This window comes from Nannobrachium achirus, assembly GCF_963921795.1.
Source record: "Nannobrachium achirus genome assembly, chromosome: 6".
NCBI lineage: Eukaryota > Metazoa > Chordata > Actinopteri > Myctophiformes > Myctophidae > Nannobrachium > Nannobrachium achirus.
The window spans coordinates 42,407,681-42,424,600 of NC_137815.1; the positions used below are offsets into that span (position 1 = coordinate 42,407,681).

The window sequence follows — 16,920 nt, forward strand, 5'->3', positions numbered from 1 at the left end:
CCTCCTCCTCTTCCTCCAGAGAATATTGCCATGTCTGGCAGAAAACCTCTTATCTCCATATTTTAAATTAGTTTTTTTTTGCATAAAACAAATGCCTTACATCATCATACTACATTATCACACAAAAAGGTAGCAAACATAGAAGATGTACAAGCTTGTACTGTACATAATATTCTATTTTTGCTATATTTTAGCCATAATGAGGTTTCCAGCCAACAGCAACCTCATCCTACAACTAAGTACACATTACTTTTTTGGATATTCTATATTTATGATATATTCTATTTATATTCAATATTCTGTTGGTTTACTTATGATCCATTTTTGTTTTGCTTTTTATGTTGCTTTGTTGTGTAGGTTGAGTATGTATGTTGTATGTAGTCGGTGCACTCCCACCACAGAGCAGTTGTTCATAGTTACTTGGCTGTAACAGCATCATGTGCCTCTGTGTCATCTCGCCATCCTCCTCCTCTTTTGGTATGAAAAGAAAAATTACATAAGCCTTTTAACTATAGTGGGAGCCAGTTTGCACCTATCAGACATTAGTGCTACAGAAATGTTATTGTTCAGACTGATGCTCGGATCGAGGTTTACCTGTGATTACCGAGGCACCGCACTACACACTGTCTCTCTGCATTTGATGTGTTTACCTTGCTTATGTAAGTCGCTCTGGATAAAAAGCTTCTGCTAAATGCTTAAATTGTAAACTGTAAAAGTACCTGTGTGTGTGCGTGTGTGTGTGCGAGTGCGTGTGCATGTGTGTGTGTGTGCGTTCGTGTGCGTGTGCGTATGTGTGTGTGTGTGTGTGTGTGTGTGTGTGTGTGTGTGTGTGTGTGTGTGTGTGTGTGTGTGTGTGTGTGTGTGTGTGTGTGTGTGTGTGTGTGTGTGTGTGTGTGTGTGTGTGTGTGTGTGTGTGTGTGTGTGCGTGCGTGCGTGCGTGCGTGCGTGCGTGCGTGCGTGCGTGCGCCGTGCGTGCGTGCGTGCGTGCGTGTGCGTTCGTGTGCGTGTGCGTGTGTGCGTGCGTGTGTGTGTGCTTGTGTGTGTGTGTGCAGGTGGTCTACGTGACAGCTACGTTTCCCTACGTCATGCTGCTGGTGCTGCTGATCAGGGGTGTGACGCTGCCCGGTGCGTACGACGGCATCATGTTCTACCTCTACCCCGACATCTCACGCCTGTCAGACCCACAGGTAGGCTACTGTACATCAGAGCTTCTTAAACGCTTTCATGTCAGTCCCCTACATTTCGTTCAAGATATTTTGAAAATAGTAGAGTGAATTAAGGCTGGGCGATATTAGGAAAACCTTCCTGGAACCCCTCAACAACCCCTGGTGGGGTCCCCGGACTCCCCACAGACCCCACATTGAGAGCCAATTCTGTACATCAGTGGAAGAAGGTAAATGGCAGAACTACATTCTCACAACATGTCACATCACGACGTGTTGTGAGCTTGTAAATCAGTTCTTTTTTAATAGCCGTAAAATACAGCTTAATATCTAAACTGTTCCACATTTGCCTGGGGACCCTCTGGAACCCCTTCAAGGGCCCCTTAATACGGTGCATGTACTGTATATCACCTTTATCCAAAGTGTTTTTACAACGTGCTTTACATTCACCCATTCTCACACTGACGGCGAAGGAAACCATGCAAGGTACTAACCTGCTCGTCGGGAGCAGTTAGGGGTTCAGTGTCTTGCTCAAGGACACTTTGACACTAATCCATGGGGTAAATGGTGCATTTATATAGCGCCTTTATCCAAGGTGCTTTACAGAGATTGTGCATTACATTCACCCATTCACACACACATTCATACACCGATGGTGGAGGAAACCATGCAAGGCACCAACCTGCTCTCCGGGAGCAACTAGGGGTTCAGAGTCTTGCTCAAGGACTCTTCGACACTAACTCAGGGGGAGCCCGGGATCGAACGGGGAACCCTGCAGGAACCCTCTGTGTTCTAATGACGGTTTCTCTACCCCTGAGCCACTGGGGGAGCCAGGGATCGAACCGGGAACCTTGCGATTCCCATGTATAGGGCAAGGGGTTCATGTGGTTAGTTACCTCACACCCTGGTGTGGTGACAGAAAAACTGGTGTAGAAGCTGCCAGGGAACAGGTGGTGTTGTTGTTAGTGCTGCAGGTGACCAGTCCTGTTATACAATATTACCATTCCATCCATCCATCTTCAACCACTTATCTGGAGTCAGGTCACAATATCATTGTAATAGATAAATCCACAGGCATACCTCAATCCATCTATCAAACCAAACTTGTGTCTGCTAACAGACAGCTGGCTGAACCTTGCTTGTCTGGTGAAATCTAAATTCGATGCATTTGGTAAAACTGGATACATGCAATTCAAAGATGTACCGGTATAAAGTAACTGAACCAACCAGAACCAATGCAAAGACTAGGGCAGTGCTTCGTGTTGGGGTAGTGACAAGATTCGTTGTGGCATAGGTTTGTTACCGGCCGTTCTTGCCGCTGTTCTTGCCAATATATAATTTGACACTATATAATTTCACAAGATATCAATCACCAGACATATTGGAAGGTGGAGACAGAGACCTCCGATTTTTGAGCAACACTACTACAAAAGCTGGTAACAAAGCTTTGCCCACTGCTTTGGAAACCAATTATGTGACATCCCAAATATGAAGGAGTGCCCTAACCAATCCTACTTTGGATTGCTACTGCAGCTCGCAAATCTTTCCCACAAAGTTTTAGCAAGAAAGCTGGAAGATTGTCCTTAGTCTCTAAATCTAGCTAAGCATTTATACTTTAGAGGCTGACTTATATTTTCAGACTACTTCTTTCCAAAGGATTCCTGTCTTCAATAAGGATTTATGGCAGCAGTGGGCCACTTTTTAATAATAGCAACATTTGTACATAGCACTATGGAACCAAGATTATCATACATACTGTATATCATCAATAACACCTCAACACCAAATCTCTTCACCGAATAGATAGATAGATCTACAACCGTTGTGAGCTTTTAGGACGTCAATATCCCCAGAATAGGGACGCTATGGCTCATATAATCAAAACCCTGCAGGGCTGAAAAATCTGGATTTGAGGCTAATGAACGCTCACACCCACACCATACCAGCAGAGCACATGCAGATACACATATACATAATGCGTACACGCCCTGAACACGCACACGCGCACACACACACACACATCAAGATCAAGCAGACTTGACCTGGTCCGGAAATGGCAGACATCCATCGCCAAAGGTCGCTAAGCAATGGTGCACCAGCAAGTCAGTGGAGGTGGTGTCATGACAACGTGGAGAGAGATAGCGGATGTGAGAGAATGAGATGGAGAGTGAAATACAGAGACAGCATGAGTGCAAGAAAGACACATATCATATCTGTGATGTGTGTTCCTAGATAGACAGAACATATCACATCTACAGTATGATGTGTGTTCCCTTCACACTGTCCAATCACTGACTCTTAACAAACCAAAGGCAAGTCAGATTCAAAGGTCAAGATACTCTACATACCCACATAGTGCACATATTTTAGTGTACATACCGGACACACATACTGTACATACAGTATGCAGTAGTTACACATAGTGTAACACAGAGAAGTCCTCAGTGTTCATTATCCATGTGTAACTCAGAGGGTATACACGTCTAACCAAATGGACACATACAGTATGGGTCCATGCTCTCACAATTAAATTAAAGTTACTGCAAGTGATGTTTTGGTTAAAACTAAGTTGTTTATTTGTTTTAGTTAAAGCTCTATATTTGATACTCTTTAATAAACATTAAATACGTTTTCAAGTGGGTCACCAATTTCAACCACACAGGAGAGAGAATTAAATCATTTATCAGCTGTTCCACTTCCAATTTTGTCTACTCACCTTTTTGGTTTCATCACTTCCAATTTCACTTGTTTATGCTGTCTCCTGTATGAGGTCTCTCTCCTGATTGGATTCAATTGGAATCTATTGAATTGGTAGAATTGGTAGCTACCTGAAAATATTTGTTTTGTTTGCTACAAAAGAGCATGAGAGATTGAGAGACACCTGTTACTGAAACAAACGTTCTTTAGCACTGATTACTATGGGAATATTGAGGTCTATAACAAATATTTTCACTTCAAAACATCGCTTATGCCACCTTATTTCTCCACTTGAATACTCTCAGAGTCAAATTAACACGTTTAGAGAGAGAGATGAAGCTAACAGGCCAGCTGATGTAATGAACTGTTCTGAGCACCTGTCTCTCAGTCTGCTTGGCACCAGTCCGTCTGTGGGATGATATGTGTTGAAGGTGATAATGAGGTGTCCTGTAGCCATGCCGTTCACTAGCTATTCACTCACATTAAGACAGGACAAGTCTGCTTCACACTCTACTGCCACCACAGCCCCATGTGGCCGTGATAATGACACACAAGCACGCCTAATTACACACCTTTAGAGCGCCACCAGCCACCACATAGAGCATGTATGTTTATGCAATCAATCAAACGAACAGTTTTAATTAAAGATATAATGAGCATTTTAAGTCGCTCTGGCGGGCAAAATGTCATGGAAGCCTGTATACTGTATGCGTCGAAATGGGGGTCTGTTCCCAAATACAATATGAATTCAAAATATATATTCAAACGGTCTTCATTGGTGTCTTTAAATGTGGGAGGAAAATGCAGTTGTCAAACATACCGGTACTATACTGCAGGATTAAACTATGTCAGCTTTAATTACAGTGCAATGTACAGTAGCACGATAAATCATGTAGTTTCACAAATCTTAGAGAACATCTTTCTTTCCGTAGCTGTTGTTCAATGAGCGGGTTGTAGCATAGTAAAGAAAGAGAAAAAGAGCGTAAAAGAGAAAGAGAACGTGAATGAAAGGAGGCCGGGGGAGAGAGGGAGAGAGGGAGGTAGAGAGATGGACAGAACAAGACGCAGAAACAAACAGATGGAGAGAGGCATAGTAGACAAGGGTGATAAAGAAGCGCTGCTGTTTGGCAGAGAGGAAGACATTACTTCTGACACCGATGTTAAATTAGCTTCCTCGGGGACAATCAGCCCTCTGTTCTGTTTAGCAGGCGGTGTTGAGTGGTGTGGCTGTGTGTGACCCTCTCCATTTACACCCCCAAGTCTTCATCATGCCTCCCCTATTCCCCCTGTAGTTCCCACCTTTCTGTTCTGTTCTCCCGCTTTCTCCAGCTTTCACTGCTCCACCGCCCTCTTCTAAACCAGTGGTTTTCAAGGTGGGGGCCACCATGGGGCCACCAGGGGGACCCATGCTTCATTTCTATTCAAATTCAATTCATAAGATTATTGTGTCAGTTTAACCACCTTCCACCTGATGCGCAACCTTCCACCTCATGCGCAAAATAGGGATGCCACCTGGCATCCCTATTTTGCGCATGACATTATTGTAAAAGTAATAATAATAATAATGGGCTAGTGAAAATGGCATATCTGCAAGCTCACAGTGCTTCGCATCGCGAGCTTGTAGATCTGTTAATTTCACTGTTCTTTCCCCCATTTTTAAAAAGCCATTTTGCAATCGAACCACTGCTTCACCACCCTCCTCTGTTATCAGCCTGCACAACTGATATGTGACTACAATATCATGTGACTATTTCTTTCCAGTCTCATACTCATCCCATTCTCATAATGTGCAGACATTTTCCATTCTATATATGTTTTCCCCAATGTAGAGATGGTGGCCATTCACCGGACTGCACTTGACTCTCACACCTGACATTACCCTCTAACCCTGAATGTCTGAATGTTGAGTCTTAAATGCAGTATGTTGACACTGTCAGATAGAAACACACACAGATAGAGTACACACTCTGACTTATGGGGTCTTTTAAGTTCAAATGTATGAGAACCTGTGTGTTTTAGAGTAATATTACATCAAAACAAGAGCCATCGTTATTCAGCTTTCACACAGTAAAAAAACTAAAAAGAAAAACACAACAAAAACCCACAGTCTCAACATAACCAAACACAGGCCGTCCAAATTAGGCACAACATCAACAAAGTGATTCTCTCGGAGAGACCGGACCTTTAAGGTTTCCCTGCGCTGCACGGCCATCAGCCCAGGGTGAACTAAAGGGAACATTAATGAACATTAGAGAGAGAAAGGCCAAGTTCTCCCAACAGGAACAGTCCTGTGTTTGTGAGGTCAGAGAAGTTACCGTGGTTACTCCCAGGAGGGAGAGAAGACTGTGCGTTTTGTTAATTGTTTATCGGTGGGGAAATGAGATTAGTGGCTGAATGGTGATGTGAGAGCGTTTTCAAAGAGCCACGCTGCATTAAGTTTGAATCCGCTAGCTCCCTACGCTATCCGGCTGGGCGCGAGGTTCCAGTGTGGGCACAGCAAGCTGGGTTCCCTAATGTGCATTTTACCACTGTCCTATTTTTTTAATAATGATTGTCCCTGTGTAATCATGCGTTAGATCAGTTGCTCCCAAAGTGGGTGCAGAGGAACACTGGTGTGCCGTGAGACACGTGCAGGTGTGCATGGGGAGTTTTTGTGTCCAACCACAAATTATTACTGTAATACTGTATATACAACTAAATTATACAAAAAGTTTAGATTATTAGCAGTAGCACAGACTATTTTGTGCTTGTTATTGCACGTGAAAACCCTTAATTTAGAGTGAAAATGGCGCCATTGCAGTGGGATGCATTGTGAGCTTGTAGATGTGCTGCAGTATGTTATTGCAATGGGATGCATTGTGAGCTTGTAGATGTGCTATGTTATTGTAATTGGATGCATGATTCATGGATTTCAGCTTCCAGCATTGCATTGGGATTATACAAAAGGTCCGACTGAGCCCTAATTTCATAACAAATTCAGTGAGATAGATATTAGATAATGGGTAGATGACTCTCTTGTAGATTGATTATCGCCTAAAATTCGATAATCGATAATGCTACGGTGCTAGACCCGTTTCGGCAGCCATTGCTTAAAATGTTGGCACGGCGATAGTCTTCTTTCACTTTTACCCTGTCGTTTGGTGCCCCCAAGGTTGGTGCCCTGTGCTGCATCTAAAGCCCTTGCATTAAGCCTGCACTGCCTAGAATGACATGCCCACATATTAGAGGCAGGTTGAAAGTGACTAAGAAACCAAACCATACCTGAGATGCCTTAATTTTCTCCAGTACTTGAAATAATTGTAGCAACAACTCAGTGACACAGTATTAGAGTCCTTCCAGTCAGGCATATTTATAGGCCCTACCACTCCACTCAAACTGCTCATTAAGGTAGTTAATGACCTGCTGCTTGCACCTGATGGTGGCTCCCCATAAACCCGGGTCCTGCTGTGTCAGTGCACTGCATTGCTCAGGACATTTCTACTGGGTAGAGTGCACTGTCATCTACGTATAATGACACTTTGTATTTATTGAAACACCTGTGACTTGGCCCTTGTTTATTCAGGCCAGGGTTCAGTTCATGCAAGTGGAGATGTCTTGGCATGTCATGGCAACGTTTTATAAATGTGTGTCTTTTCCACAGGTATGGGTGGATGCAGGGACTCAGATTTTCTTCTCTTATGCTATCTGTCTGGGGTGTCTCACAGCTCTGGGGAGTTACAATGCCTACAATAACAACTGCTACAGGTAACACTGGTGTACACATGTGCATGAGCAGATGACTCTCTCAAGGTAGCCAAATGCCTCGTCATCTAATTAGTGACGCACATTAACGGATTAACGAGACTCCCACTGTCGCTAGCTTCTATCGAGCAAAACCACAGCCAAGGAAACAGGCTTGACAAAATCAAACCCTGTTTAACTTGACTCTAGTCTGGCACTGAAGAGACATGAGAGGTGCCGAAGCCATATCTAAATAATAATAAAGCTGGAAAAATACAGTAATGCACTTTCTATTACTGTATATTTTGATAAAATCTGCTGCTAGCAGTTGGACTTTAAGGACGGCACTGTCCATCCACCACTTTGGTCCTAACAAGATGTTTCTAAACCGCTGGATTGGTGTGGAATTTGCTGTGCATCTTCATGTTTACCTTCATGTAATGAACCCTACTGATGACCCCATGGCTTTTCCTCTACGGCCACCGAGGCCAACATTTTCACTTTAACACATCCAATCATTGGCCAAGAGATCATTCCAAGAGATTGGAATCAACTCTAAAGTCTCTCAAGTCTAAACAGCAAAACAAGCAAACAACAAACACATGGAAGCAGTTCAGATTTTAACCAAATTCCTGGGAATAGTTCATGTCTAAAGATTTATAGTTTGTCATACGATGGTGTCACTCCCTGGTCTCCATCATTCTGCATCTCTGTCTCTGTCCCTCATCTTCTGTCTGTTTCTTTCCCTCCGCCTTGCTCTCTCTCTCTCTGTCTCTCTCTCTCTGTCTTGTTATATCTCTCTCACTCTCTCTCAGGGACTGCCTCATGCTCTGTTGTCTGAACAGTGGCACCAGCTTCGTGGCAGGTTTCGCCATCTTTTCCGTGTTGGGCTTCATGGCCTACGAACAGGGCGTCCCCATCGAGGCCGTGGCGGAGTCTGGTGAGAGAATTACATGTTGTGTCTGAACCCTAGCCGCCTCGTCTCTCTCTCCTTCCACCATCCCAAACAGTGATAAATAAAACATAAAGCTGTTATAACTGCACACATTTCACCAAGGTTTTTAAGACCACCGCCACAGGTATATGACTTATTCATGTCAGCATGAATAATTTAGTTAACGAGATGAGGAATTTCCACTATCAGTCTCAGAGCTATGCAAGGGGCCTCTTCCATAATGTTTTTCTGATGTCATGTCAAATCACAGAGGTGCTTAAAAAACTCAATGGCATGCCACCACTCGTTTATAACCAACTGGCCAGAAAATGCTGCATGCTTAAACAATATTTATTTTCTCATCTTATGACATGCCTTATCATCTAATGCAGGGATGTCAAACTCATTTTGGGTTGGGGTTAATGTCTTTATTTGAAGGTTTATCCAAAGCAATGGTGCATACACATTAACCAGTTCTCTGTGCTAAGAAATCATGTTTCTGCAACAAAAAATGATGTTTGTTGCATTTGTAGCATCCCGATCTCAGTGAAATCACTTTAGGCTTTTAGAGGCCCCTCATTGTCGCGCACACACACGGACAGAGGTGTCTTCACCTCCCGGCCTGTCAGCCCGGAAAAGACAATGATTGTATTGTGTATGTTGTACTGTACAGGTTCTCTTCCTGCCTTCATTGATTGTACTGTGTATGTGGTATATGATGCAGGCACTGCTGGAAAAAGTTCTCACATTTTGCATTGTGAGCTTGTAGATCTGCTAGTAGATCAAGTAGATCTGCTTGTAGATTGGGTATTTTCAAATGGCCGAAGGGCTGAAGTGTATGTTTTGTAATAATGATCAAAATCTACAATGTAACAAGTAAGTAACTAAAGTGTTCAAATAAATGTAGTGGAGTAAAGGTACAATATTGGATACGATCCTGTAGTGGAGTAGAAGTAAAAGTATTTGAAATTGAAAATACTCAAGTGAAGTACAAGTACAAATACCTCAAAATTGTACTTAAGTGCAGTAGGTACTAATAATCTACTTAGTAACTTTCCACCACTGGATGCAGGTCCTGGTCTTACCTTCATTGATTGCACTGTGTATGTGTGATGCAGGTGTTGGTCTTACCTTCATTGATTGCACTGTATATGTGTGATGCAGGTCCTGGGCTTGCCTTCATTGCCTACCCCAAAGCTGTTACAATGATGCCCCTGTCTCCACTTTGGGCTTGTCTGTTCTTCATGATGCTTATCTTCCTTGGTCTGGACAGTCAGGTGAGGAAACCATGGTATCATGGCAGTTACTCAGATGCACTGGCTTTCAAAAAAGAACGTGCAGTAAAATTATTTGGTTAAGACTGAAAGATATTAACCATGGGCTTTGTAATAACAACCTGACATTTCATATCGTTTGGTTGTTGAATAATATAAAACAAATATAGCTTCTGAATTACTGTATATGCAAAGGTTTACATTACAATGTGGTCAATTTAAACATCCCCTATGTGGACTGTGACACAGGATGAAGATCAATACAAAGTTTTAACCACAATCTGATGCAGTAAAAAAATATTTCTCAATGAATAGCTGATCCAGGATCAACTTTTTTTTGGTTGGACCGCAATTGCGGGGCTAGCTCTATAAATGTGAATGTCTCTGTGGCTGATGAAGTTACAGTTGGCCTAACAACAAACTAGCAATCATACGACTAGCAATCATACTTCCAGGCTATGGGATGTCATCACTCCAGCCTATGGGATGTAGTCTATCCCTAGCTCTGGTCCAGAGCGTTAGCAAGGTCTCTCTAATGCTCTGCCAGGAAGCCGGCTCAGATACAGGAACAGGAATTCCACTGCCCCACGAGGGCTCCACTTCAGTAAAAATAAACAAAGCTATTTCGCTACTCACCTAAACAAAGGCAGTTTTGCGTGGTTGAAAGTCTATTCTCCCTGGTGCCTCTCAGCACCCCACCCACTCTGTAAAATACTTTTGAGCAGAGAATAAAACATGTCTGCCAGACGGAAATTATTTTTATTTTACTCCACAGTGCCCCCTAAAGATTGAAATATGGTAATATATTGACAAGAACTTTAGGGGGCACTGTGGAGTAAAACAAAATAATTTCCGTCTGATGGACATGTTTTATTTTCTGCTCAAAAAGTGTATTTTACAGAGTGGGTGGGGTGCTGAGAGGTTTCCCACCAGGGAGAATAGACTTTCAACAACGCAAAACTGCATTTGTTTAGGTGAGTAGCAAAGTAGTTTTGTTTATTTTTACTGAAGTCGGGCCATCGTAGGGCAGTGGAATTCCTGGTCCTGTATCTGAGAAGGCTTCCTGGCCGAGCGTCAGAGAGACCTCGCTAACGCTTTTAGACCAGAGCTAGTCTATCCCAATAAGTGAACGTTTTACCTTTTTTTTTTCTTCTTATTAACCTGGCATGGCCAAACCACTACAGGCATAAAACGAAAAACCTGAACATCACTGACTGATGAATTGAACCAGCCAAGTGTCGCTGCTTCCTCTATTGTTTCAAATTAAACTCCAGTGTTTCATATGGTCCAGCCATATACTGTACTACGCTCTGACCTAGTCTTTTCCCCCCCTTTTCTTCAGTTTGTGTGTGTGGAAAGCTTGGTCACGGCTGTGGTGGACATGTATCCACAGACCTTCAGGAGAGGCTATCGCAGAGAGTATCTGATTCTGGGCATGTCTATAGTTTCTTTCCTGGTAGGACTCACCATGTGTTGTGAGGTATGACTCAAATTCTACACCATACTGTTTCACAATGGTACACTATTATTTGCTATTTGCACGTGGCATTCTTCAGAATATCTTTATTTCTTAAATAACTTGTGTATTTCAATCATCATCGTCATTACCAGCACCATCATCATAATCATCATCATAATTATCATCATCGTCGTCATCATCATCATCATCATCACCATCACCATCATCAAAACACAAGCCTGACGTAAATCTTATTCAGGTACTCACAACTCACTCCCCTCACTCCACTCCTTTGTTAGCCTGACACTCAGCCTGAATTGACATTTCGTTTCACTCCATTATTGAATCGCCAAAACAAAAAAATTAAAGGGGTGTGGCTAGCGATTCAGGGTCTGGAACTAGGCTACTCCTTTGTGGTATTTGTCAGACATATTTGCACATATGTGAAATGTGTCCGCTGCATTTAACCCATCCTAGCTGTTAAGGAGCAGAGCTATTTAGCTATTTAGGAGCAGAGGCAATCAGTTGACTCTTAAAGGACAACTCAGCAATAAATAACATCTCGACTAATGTTCCTACTTATATTAGATAGATAGACTTTTGAATCTGTTATAGTTGTCATTACAAACATATCCATGTCTTGGTTGTCATGGTTGGGGTGACGTGAGCATTCGACACAACTGCCAATCAAAGTGACTGTACTTACTGGCCAATCAGCGTGTCTTTTCCGGGACTTGGCAAAACACATAACAGCATAACATCTGTTTAGCCGACTGCGACGGCTCGTGTGGGACTCGTGTGGGTCCTTCAGAATATGTCTTTTAGTCCCACCATTCATTTAGCCTGCTATGCTTTTATACTATTTTTAAGAGCTGCCATCTTTGTTGTAACAACGGAAGGGCTGTAGGTGACCCACACCATCAGAAAAGCTTTCATCTGACAGTTATTCATGTACCTTCATATCTTATTTAGATATACTATTTCTCTATAATAAACATTATTCACAACATTATTCATCATAACTTTAAAGAAATGTAATCACTGTCTGCCTACACTTGAACCCGAGCGCCCCTATTCTGGGCATGTTACAATAGGCGTACGTTCATGCGGAAGTAGCAGATATACAAGCTCACAATGCGTTGTTTTGCGACACATTGAGACCTTGTAGATTGGCTATTTTTAAGCTTGGCGTAGTCCCCTGGGGGACTCTGGTCAATAGGGTTTAAGTGGTTAAGGCACAAGTCATGTCATATTCCTTTCTACTGTACTTTGGCTAAAAGCATAAGATCTGACATAAAGACTGAAGTGAGGTTATGTCACAGTTCAAAAACTCTCAACTGGATGAACCTGAAGGCCAGTCTGAGGTTGAAAGCATGGAGCCTAGAGATAGTCAGGCCTCCCTTAAAGCTGCAATACATAACTTTTTTTTACTAAATAAAACATTATTGACCATATTGCTTTAAGGTAGAGTGTGTTCATAAAATATGACTAACACAACTGCAGCGATAGTGTTTGGTCTCCCTGCTCTTCTATTGAGACATTTAGATCACCACTAACTGGTATCACATGATAGTCAAATGGAAACAACTCGCCTTGCCACCATTGAAACGCAACATTAAAAATATTGGCACTTGCGTAGGGGACCCATGTTCAAATCCCTGGAATGACGTGAAAGTGATGGACTGCAGCTTTAAAAGAGGGTTAGCAATCGGTTAACAAAGTTCACATACAGTATGCTAGTCTTACTCTACAGTATATAGCCTACATATTCCATCATAACCTTAAAACATGACGGCTTTGTCTAAAAGCTAGAACCTGAGAAAAGCAAAGAGACAATTGCACTCACTTCTACTTTCAATTCCAAATCAGCTTCATATCATCACTGTCGTGCCGAAACCTTGTACCTCCATATTTCATCTCACACACAGAACCAATGGGGCTCTTAAGTCTGACATCATTTTGTAGGAGAAGGAGAACTTCTGGTGCCAAATGGCACCACCACCCGTGAATCTTTTTACTATAAGCTAATTTTTCTTCTCTTTCTTGTTGACAGGATAGTGGTAGAATTATACTTTTGTCGTTATTTTTGTCTCGGATCTGAAATAGCGAGGGACACAGCACTGCCCATATTGACAATAAATCTGCTTGGGGGTCTGACTACAAAATGATGTCACGGCTTAAAAGCCCCATTCCAATGCTTATTTATGGGCTGTGACAGTTGACTGACACCTGTCTCGTCCTATCAGGGAGGGATGTACGTGTTCCAGTTATTTGATTCTTATGCTGCCTCTGGGATGTGTTTGCTGTTCGTGGCCTTGTTCGAGTCAATATGCATTGGTTGGATCTATGGTAAGATATAAGGTGTGTGTGTGTGTGTGTGTGTGTGTGTGTGTGTGTGTGTGTGTGTGTGTGTGTGTGTGTGTGTGTGTGTGTGTGTGTGTGTGTGTGTGTGTGTGTAAAGGGGCAAATCATAGTATCGGCCATGCCTTTCGGCCTTAGTGGCGTTTAGTGGAACGTGGGAGGTAAAGGAGTCATTTCCCTTGATCCCTGTATTGCCTGTAACCATTATAACTGATAAAATTGCAGTGCCTACATAGTGACAGTATACCAAAATGTATATTTTAGACAGATGTTTTCACAAAGAATTAGCAGACACTCCCACATGTATTTTAATTTGTATTTTCAGAAGAGGAGTGCTGTTTTGAAAAGCTGTGCAATGCTGTACCCAATTGCTGTTCCTCCTATGCCCTCTGCTGGAGAGTAAGCTGTAGTACATGCAGTGATGAGTCAGTGCATCTAACCACTTAAACCCTCTGGTCTTAGAGCAGCACAATTAGAGAATGTACATAGAAGAGAAGTTATTTTGATAAATGTTTGCCTGTTACTGTATCTCTCCTATGGTACCACATCAATACAGCATGGAATTGTGGACAAAATCGTATCCAACGATGACAAAATACTATCATATATTTGTTTTGGGTCTGAGAGGCTGGTCCGTGGCTCAAATGCCAAATAATGAATGGACCTTGACATGAAAAATATTGAAAGCCACTGTCTTAGAGAACCAGACTTGAGTTACAACTGTATTTTGTTTCCATCGGGAGCGCTTCGCTGTTTCTACATGTCATCTTTTCGACACTATAACCCTTACCCTAACCCTAACCTCCGTGGGGTGAGTCGCTAACCCTCCGGTCGAAATGATGGTCGCTCGAAAGAGCGAGATTTTACCGTTTCCATCTACACCACTTCTCTTTGCCCAAAATAACAGTGCAAGGCGTTGTGAGCTTGTAGATCTGCTATTTTTGGCTACAGTTCTCAGAATATGGACACTATGGTTCAAGTTGTTAATATAAAAAGAATTGAAAGATTTAGAGGACCCCCTATAGTAATTCTGAGGACCCCTTATTGAAGACCCCTGCCGTATGAGAAGCGATAAAGCGGATGTGAAGCCTCCTCCACACTCCTGTTTCGTTTTTACAGTGGCGCACATTTATCCTAATATAAATAAAAGTACTAAGCTGCTTATCAGAAATGACATTTTAAAATAAATGTTGGTGAAAGGAAATGTCAGCTTCCGTTACGCGGCTTTTGGGAGCTGTAGTTGCACACTCTATCCACAACTTTCCAACGTCCCATCGTGCATTGCGCAGAAGGCGTGTGGCATTTCCGGTGCCGCAGCCGAGTGTGATCTACAAGCTCATAGCGGTTGCATCTGCGACGCGACGTGAGCTTGTATGTCTGCTGTTAACCGGATGTGTCCCACAAATAATTCTCCAGTAAATTCTGGCGGAAACAGGTGGATATAGCATTCTGAGATTGTGGAATAGTTTTCTGGCTACGAGACAACCTCATCTGTGACGCTTGTTGAAAGCCAGAGTTTCCTGCGTGTCGACCATCCTTTCTGTTTGTGTTACAGGAAGTGACAGGTTCTACCTGAACATCGAGGACATGATTGGGTACAAGCCTGTCTTCTTTATTAAATGGTGCTGGATGCTCTTAACCCCAGGGATTTGTGCTGTGAGTTTGCAATCTTATTTTTTTCTTTTTCTTTTTTATGGAAATTCTTTCAGATTTCTTTACATTTTATAAATTAAATGATGTAATCACTTGATTTTCAGAACAGAGAAACAAATGTATTTTTAGAATCACTGATCGTTAGAAAATTCTAATATACACAGTATGGTTGTAATAAATAGACAGCATTTGATAAACATTGCTATAGTTGAAGAAGATTTAATATCTGGAATAATATTACATTGATCCAGATGCCAGACTATTACTTTACGCATTAGACACAATCTCTTTTTGACTCCATAAATAAGTGACAACTCTCTTGTCTGCCGCAGGCTATCTTTCTGTTCTTCCTGATCAAATACAAGCCCTTGAAGTACAACAATGTGTACACCTACCCTGACTGGGGTTATGGTATCGGATGGTTCATGGCGTTGTCGTCCATGATCTGCATTCCTATTGGGATGATCTGGATGATCTGGAAAACTCCTGGAACCTTTGCTGAGGTACACCCACCCATGCACAGGCACGCACGCACACACACACACACACACACACACACACACACACACACACACACACACACACACACACACACACACACACACACACACACACACACACACACACTTTTTACTATATCCTCATAGCCCACATGTTTGGAATTGATGTTTATTGTAAAATGAATTAATTTAATCTGATGTCATCTTCATGTGAAAGAAGTACTACATTTATATTCTTTACATTCATACTTTGTGCATAACCCCCCCCCCTCCCCCCTCTCTCTCTCTCTCTCTCTCTGTCTGTCTCTCTCTCTGTCTCTACAGAGGATGAAGAAGTTGACCACTCCCAGCCCAGACCTGGTGATGAGAGGGAAACTTACGGGTTCGCTCAGTCCTTATGCTCATGCTGCCAATGATGCTAAACTAAAGGCTGATGGGAAAATATCCACCATCTCAACAGAGAAGGAGACGCATTTCTAAGCGACCGCCTGTCATGTCGACCAAGCTGCCAGCCATCTACTCAATGACAACAGCAAAAAACAGCCACGTTAAACCACCATCGCACAAAACAGGAAGTGAAATGAATGACTTCAAAGTGTTTTTTTTTTTGTTTTTTTTTGTAAAAAGGCAAAAAACTTGTTGTAGTGTTTGCTTCTGTTTTGCACAGACTTTGATAACAAATTCATTGTTTTATATTAACATTGTGACTAAAGCAGACATTTGTTTCTCTTTTTAACCATTAATGTTTTGAGAATCTATTTGATGACGTAGATGCAAAGTTGTCCTGTATACTTTTGTCAGCATTGGTCACATTAGTGTCAACCCCTTTTCAAGCGATGCCAATATGTTGTGCTGTGAAAGGCTTCTGTGTTGGCAAAGTGCTGTATCACTCCCATAAGGTAGTTGGTGCACAAATGTGACTTTCTAATCTGTATTGCAGTTGAGGACCATTCTGTATAGTCGTGAGGATGCAGTGACCTGGCATTTTAAGGCTTAATTTATACTCTGATGCGACACGTTGTGAGCTTGTAGATTGGCTTATTTTTGGCACACGACACCATCAAGTGTAAATCGGGCTTCAGGCTACAGGTGGGCTCTGTTCAACCCCTCTAGTAAAACCTTGAGTTGTATTCTGAAAGAGTTCTGTCACTTCAAACTC

The 16,920-nt window shown here is 42.3% G+C and overlaps 1 protein-coding gene across 1 annotated transcript in view; it reads left to right on the forward strand.

Annotated features, from left to right (window-relative positions):
- slc6a11b (solute carrier family 6 member 11b) overlaps positions 1 to 16,241 on the forward strand; it is a gene marked incomplete at its 3' end in the record, with an annotated part of 29,984 nt that extends 13,743 nt beyond the window's left edge. Inside the window, exons 7-15 of the mRNA XM_080727379.1 lie at positions 1,053 to 1,187; positions 7,501 to 7,604; positions 8,396 to 8,520; positions 9,679 to 9,791; positions 11,131 to 11,268; positions 13,494 to 13,596; positions 15,164 to 15,264; positions 15,594 to 15,764; positions 16,086 to 16,241. Coding sequence (XP_080583505.1) covers positions 1,053 to 1,187; positions 7,501 to 7,604; positions 8,396 to 8,520; positions 9,679 to 9,791; positions 11,131 to 11,268; positions 13,494 to 13,596; positions 15,164 to 15,264; positions 15,594 to 15,764; positions 16,086 to 16,241 — 1,146 coding nt within the window. The remainder of the gene's footprint in view (positions 1 to 1,052; positions 1,188 to 7,500; positions 7,605 to 8,395; positions 8,521 to 9,678; positions 9,792 to 11,130; positions 11,269 to 13,493; positions 13,597 to 15,163; positions 15,265 to 15,593; positions 15,765 to 16,085) is intronic.
- Positions 16,242 to 16,920: the final 679 nt, after the last annotated feature.